This window comes from Spinacia oleracea, chromosome 6 (genome assembly GCF_020520425.1).
Source record: "Spinacia oleracea cultivar Varoflay chromosome 6, BTI_SOV_V1, whole genome shotgun sequence".
Classification (NCBI taxonomy): Eukaryota; Viridiplantae; Streptophyta; class Magnoliopsida; order Caryophyllales; family Amaranthaceae; genus Spinacia; species Spinacia oleracea.
This window is the reverse complement of record NC_079492.1, coordinates 136,040,662-136,047,393: the sequence shown is the minus strand read 5'-3', so window position 1 is coordinate 136,047,393 and position 6,732 is coordinate 136,040,662. Positions and strand designations below refer to the sequence as shown.

The window sequence follows — 6,732 nt, the reverse complement described above, 5'->3', positions numbered from 1 at the left end:
GTGTACTATGATACAAGATAGATTTGGTATTATTTATACAGAGAAAAACCTTTTGTCATCAACCACATTTGGAGCTCACTATACTTTGTTGTTATAGGACAATATTTATATACCTTTTTGTCATTTCATCAAATAACTATTTAATTTACATAACTTTTTCTCATAGTATAAATTCAGTTCCACTTGAAGAATCTTTTAACACTACATCAAATCATTTTCTTTTCTATATCAATCACTTGATTTCTTTTAGTTTAGAGATCAAGTTTTGTTAGTTATTGCTCTATAGAAATGGAAATGGAGATGACACACGAGGCGAAAAGCCGGGTTTTCTCAAGAGTGTTGAGTAGGCTTGAAAACTTAGTAGTGAAGTTAAAAGGGAAATGTGTAGGGATAGCTAAAAATATAAAGAAGATAGCAAAAGATGATCCTAGAAGAGTTATCCACTCCCTTAAAATGGCACTTGCTCTCACATTAGTTAGCTTGTTCTACTTTGTTAGACCTCTCTATGATGGCTTTGGTGTCTCTGGGATGTGGGCTGTCTTAACTGTCGTCGTCGTTTTCGAGTTCAGTGTAGGTAAGTTCTATAAAGCTATGTTCCTTGTATGTCATAATTAACTGAAAATTGATTTTAGCACACCTCTTTATGAGTAGAGCATGGAAAACTGTATTTCACAATGGGTGTGCCAAAATCATTTTCTGTCATAATTTTCAAAAATAATTTTACATGTAGGAGACTTTGTTTTAATTTTCTCATCTATTTTAATCTTTCTATTTAGGTGCAACTATAAGCAAGGGTATAAATAGAGGATTTGCAACCTTAACGGCCGGTGCCCTAGGGGTTGGGGCTCAACACTTGGCCCTTCTCTTTGGGACAAAAGGAGAGCCAATCGTCCTTGGCTTCTTGGTGTTCTTATTAGGTAAACTACTCCATCTTTTAAGCTCATTGACTCGTTTTAATGCGTATTCCCTCTGTCCCTTAATACTCGCACCGTTTTGACTTTTTGCACTATTCACATAATTCACTTTGACCCTATTTTATTTCTAGTATATGAAAACAAATGTTAGTATATAATATATTGTTGCCTTCATCTTAATATATATTTTCCAAATATTAATATTTCTATAAGTTTTTATAATATGTAGTTAAAGATATTGGTGGTCAAAGTTGTGCATTGGCAAGCGTGTCCAAACAAAACGGTGCGAGTATTAAGGGACAGATGGAGTACTTAACACTGGTGCTTTATGTACCATTAATGTTTTGAACGAGTGGTTAATACTAAGAGTATGTGTGCAATAGATTAAAAGTTTGAGGGCCCCTCCTATATTTAGAATTTGTATTGTACTTATGACTTATTCACACACACACAAAAAAAAAAAAAAAAAACATTGGTGACAAGTTTGGAAATGCTTGGATGACTTTTATAATTCTTGGATTATAAAAACTTACGTAGTAAATGGTAAATTGATGATCGATATTGCTAAAACAATGTTTGATTACTATGAACTTGCAGCTGCAATGTCGACATTTACACGATTCGTACCGAGTATCAAGAGAAGATATGATTATGGCGTACTGATATTCATATTGACGTTCAGTTTAGTAGCAGTATCAGGATACAGAGTTGATGTGATATTAGTATTGGCTTACCAAAGATTATCGACCATCATAGTTGGTGGTGCGACTTGTATGATTGTCTCGGTTTTTATTTGCCCCGTTTGGGCTGGCGAGGATCTTCACAACCTTATTGCTACCAATATCGAAAATCTTGCCAACTTCATGGAAGGTACGTAATTAAGTTTATCACTACATACATTGATTAATTATTAGTACATTTGTATTGTGGAACTACATCCGTTTCATAATAATCTTTACACTTTCTGTTTTAGTCCGTTTCATAATATTCTTTTACTTTTCACATTACGGTCGGAGTAATCCATACTATTTTTTGACATGAAAAATTACTATTCTACCCTTTTTACTCCACCCGTTTACAACTTTTCACTCAATTTTTTTTCCCTTTACGCTCATCCACCTTTTTACAAATTTCATTTAATTTATCCATATTTTATTATATTCATCCACCATTTCATTTTAAGAAAAAATCGAACCTGAGATCTATTATTCAAACCCTTAATCTTAATCATCAGGCCAATACCTCAGTACGTAGTACTGTGTGTGTCATTATATTTTGAGAGATGAAAATGACAGTGTTTGCAATTTTGTACTCCGTGTATGTTTTTGGTAAAAGTAGCAAGTTGGTTAATTAACAACTAATTACAAGGTGTTTATGAAACGATTGTATAAACAGGGTTTGGAGAGGATTATTTTACGATTCCTGAGAACGACATGATGAGCATAAACTCCAAGAAAGATGGCAAAGCATACCTCCGAAGTCACAAAAGTGTACTTGCTTCTAAAACTAATGAAGAAAATTTGGTATGTCAAGATCGCATTATCTTTTTTATTTTTTCCATACATTAACTTTTTAGGTTTTACTTCTTTTGGTAACGACCACTAATTTTTTTTATAAGTCTAGTTTAATTATGTTAATGGTGCCAATGTGACCTTAAGATTTTCCACTATATGCACTTAAACAATTTGTACTTTTTCTTTTCAAGAATATTAATTTAAATATTTCGGGAAGGTCTTCTGTCTGAATAGTCTAGTCGCTTGAAAGTTATGGTTAAAATCGATTAGAGGTTTAACTTCGCTAACTTTACTATTTGTTTGACTAATACTTGGTCTGACTAATAAGAACACGTTAGTCGTTAGACCATATTGTATAAAACTAATCATTTGTCGATTTCCTACTTAATTTACAAAAGTAAAATTTAATTTGTTCTTTATTTTACAGGCAAATTTTGCTCGATGGGAGCCATGCCACGGCCAATTTAGGCTCCACCATCCTTGGAAACAATACGTTAAAGTTGGAGCTCTTAGTCGACAATGTGCTTACCACATTGAAACTCTTTGTGGGTTTATCAACACTGAAGTTAAGGTATATATATACCTCGAACCTAGCTTGTTATTGTACTTGATCAATACAATTTTGAGGACGTACACCATTTTTTTTTTTTTTCGATAACAAATTAATTCATTGATTAAAACCTCATACTATGACATCTACAAGACTACGACAGGCTTGAATCTAACAAATAAGTAAGAATTAGATCAAATAAAACTCCTTTTCACAAAGCTTTTTGTATTCATAAATCTGCTTTGATGAGGGGTCTATAGATCTGTTATAGTTGCGATATAGATGAAGATGGTTTTTATCTGATTGTACTCCAATGATTGACCTTTTTAGCTCTCTATAAAATCGGAAAAAATGCTACTCCTATATATTTAACTAGTTTTGAAGCCCGTGCAATGCACGGGTTTTTATTAAAATAAATCTGAATTACTAAATAGGATATCCATATAACTTTAACTTTAACACTCAATGTCATATAATTCATAAAACCAAATGTTGAAGAAACTGATCCACATTAAGTTGTATACTCCGTATATATTATGTCGTTACGTTTGGCGGATCCTAACTAATTTGATTTATATGCATGGCCTAACTATATATAAAGCATACTACTTTGCAATTTAGTCCTAATTGAATTCTTCTTGAAATTATCTTTTTATTTTTACTTTAATATAATTTAATGATTTGATTTACTTTAATGATTTTGTGACTGGACATTCCTACGTAATTTATTTTTTCATTTTTGTGTGTGTTTTACTATTGCATTGTAATTTTTTTTAATGGCTGTTTTGAAACTCAATATTATTCGATCATAAGGTTTGTATTTAGAAAACTATCATAAGTTAAGCCTTGATGTTAAACAACACTAAAATGTGTTTAATAATTGAAAGATTTACACATAATAAATACTATGTAGTAAATCTATATATGGAGATCTATCATGTACATAATTAATTAATAAGGAATGGATAAAATACTTAGTACTGTACTTTGAACTTGTTAAGAAAGAAAGCATAATTAATTGGTTGCAGCAGGCCGACTACACATTCTTCTGGATGCTTAGAGCAAGATTAGCGCTAGTATAAGCTAAGACTTCCACGTCATCTTTTTATTAATTTTTATTTATTTTTAATTAATCAGATTCTTGTTGAGACCCTTTCAGACTTACTTAATTTTTCCACTTCACCCCTCGCACTCATTCAAGACTCCTTAAACTTATGAAAATATAAAATAAAAAAGAATAAATAATAATAATTAAGATTGAATGTAATGCTTAAACGTCTTAGGTAGAGTCTTGGAATTCCAAGACTCTTGCTCAGACTTTTGTCATACTTTTCCACTTAAATGGGAGGTCTTAAGTTAATACTCAATAAGACTATTGCTCAGACTATTGCTCATACTACCTCTAATCTTGCTCTTAGCAAATATCACCTCCCGCTTTGAGTCTCTAGCCACGAATCCCAATCAACCAACACAATATCCTACACTTTGAACAATAATCATTAACTATGAACAAATAAACGTAATATTAACTCAACTTACTTTGAATAAAACAAATCCATTCACCAAAACATGAAATATTAAAAAGAAAAACAAAAATATAGAAGGAGAAACCAAACAAAAGCGAAATAAACATATAGTTGTGGGAGGTATGATTAAAATGTGACAACTAATGATTAATCTTCGTTGGTTTATATATAGATCATCAACTGAAAATCTGATAATTTTAATTATCTTTTGTTTATTTGCAAATTTTTATCTTTTATACAAAATTTATCTTTCTGTTTATTTTACAATATTTTATCTTTTTGTTTGTTGGACTCAGATTAGTAAACGGATTACAAAGAACTCAATACATGGAAAATACAAATAATTGTAATAATTAATGTTTGAATGAATAAATAAAATACAAATAATTTTGATAATTAACGTTAAACTAACAAATTAACGTTTTAATGAAAGTTGAGATAATAAATAAACTACTAAAACAGCATAAATGTATTAATATTCGTGTTGCCTATACTCATATTCAACTGATTCTCAACTCTCTAAGTTGTGTATCATCTTCTTCTTGTGATAATTAACATTTCAAAACGTTTTAAGGAATAAATAAATACAAATAATTGTGATAATATATTAAGACGAAAACAACTACTCCGTACCTTCATTGTCTTGGATCTTGGCCTAGACATTGTCAATGGTGTCGCTGCTTTCGACCTCTAGGGTGATTGTCTTTCCGGTTATTTTGAATTATTTGATTAGTGTTTTATTTTGGATTGAATTTTATTTTAGATTAGTGTTTGATTTTGGATTGAATTTTATTTTAGATTTATTTTTTAAATTATTAGAGTGTTTGATTTTGGATGGAGTTGTATATATTAGTAATCAATTAATTAAAATATCTACGTGGCACCTAATTAATTATCTACGTGGCACTCGATTTTTTTAATTCAAAAATAAATTAGAAATCTTATTTTTCATTGGTCGAAACCATTAGTAATCATAGGTGGCGCTCTCATAGTTCAGCAAATATGCCTCCTTTATATATGTATATTAGATTAAGAATAATATTTATATATTCACTAAATCATTTGTGTCTTCATTTAAATTGACCAAGATGCAATTTACATTTAATTTTCCTATAGGCATCAATGGAATTCCGGAGAAAAATTAATGATCCATGCTCAAGGATGAGCATGGAATCGAGCAAGGCACTAAGGGCAATGTCTTCATCGATTCGAAAAATGGGTCACCCGAAACAAGTTATGATCCATGTAGAGAACTCAAAACAAGCTGCCCAAGAACTCGAAAACGTACTCAAAACAATGTTATACGGACCGGAATTAGATATCGTCATTGCACTCGTCCCAGATGCAACGGTTGCATCTATACTAGTTAATATCATAACTTGTGTGGAGAAAATATCAGAAGCTGTTCATGAACTTGCTAAGGTAGCTCATTTCAAGGAAGTAGTTGACGCCACGGTTTCACCGGAGACGGCTAAACAACCGGTGAAACTTCACCGAGGTATCGTGAATCCGATGTACGATGACGGTGGTGATCGGAAAGAGGCTGATTATCACGTGGATGTAATAGTATGTGATCAGAAAGCTCAAAAGGTTGTTATTGGGGGTTGTACAGAAGGGAAGGTAGGGGTTGCTAATAGTAATGAGTGCTCAAATAATGTAAATAATACTAGTGTAGTTAACCCCCCACCTATAATAATCACGTGCATGTGAACCTCTTTTTTTTGTTGAGGCATCCATGCATGAACGTGCTTACTAGCTAGCTTGTTTGAGTTGAGTTTACTCTTTTACGAAGTATTTTCTTCATCATTTATAAATTTGGTTTAATCTCTATTTACTTAAGCAACATTATCATTACTATTTATATTTTACCATATTAACCTGCGTGACGATGTCTGATTTTATTCAGAGGTGGAACTAAAAACTTATTTAGGGGGACGAAGTAAGAAAATTTATCTATTTTTCAAAATTTTGAATAATTTTCAAAAAGAATCGGGACTTGGGGTAAGATGATTGTGGATCGGGTCGGGTACGACAACCCGTGGACTTGGGTCGGGCCTATCCCTATTTGAACTTTTCATCCAATCCTGGCCCGATGCGGAGTGGGCTTGACGTGGCCCGGTCCGTTTAGGCCCACGACAAAAAGACTCGGCCCGAAGCACGACCCATATCCATCTTTACTTGGAGGTGTTGAGGCTCCCTCCAGCCCCCTAATTTTCTTTTAGGACTTG

The 6,732-nt window shown here is 32.3% G+C and overlaps 1 protein-coding gene across 1 annotated transcript; it reads left to right on the top strand.

Moving 5' to 3' along the window:
- The first annotated feature begins 218 nt into the window (after nucleotides 1-218).
- On the top strand, nucleotides 219-6,328 carry LOC110794795 (aluminum-activated malate transporter 8). The gene is made up of 6 exons (XM_021999757.2): nucleotides 219-574; nucleotides 777-917; nucleotides 1,512-1,784; nucleotides 2,310-2,437; nucleotides 2,856-2,999; nucleotides 5,621-6,328. The coding sequence occupies exons 1-6, from the start codon at nucleotides 289-291 to the stop codon at nucleotides 6,212-6,214; spliced, it is 1,566 nt and encodes a 521-aa protein (XP_021855449.1). The 5' UTR covers nucleotides 219-288; the 3' UTR covers nucleotides 6,215-6,328.
- Nucleotides 6,329-6,732: the final 404 nt, after the last annotated feature.

Coding starts and splice junctions, on each gene's coding strand:
- LOC110794795 (XM_021999757.2), top strand. CDS start 289: ATGGAAATGGAGATGACACACGAGGCGAAAAGCCGGGTTTTCTCAAGA. Junction 575..776: donor CGTTTTCGAGTTCAGTGTAG/GTAAGTTCTATA, acceptor CTTTCTATTTAG/GTGCAACTATAAGCAAGGGT. Junction 1,785..2,309: donor TCTTGCCAACTTCATGGAAG/GTACGTAATTAA, acceptor TTGTATAAACAG/GGTTTGGAGAGGATTATTTT.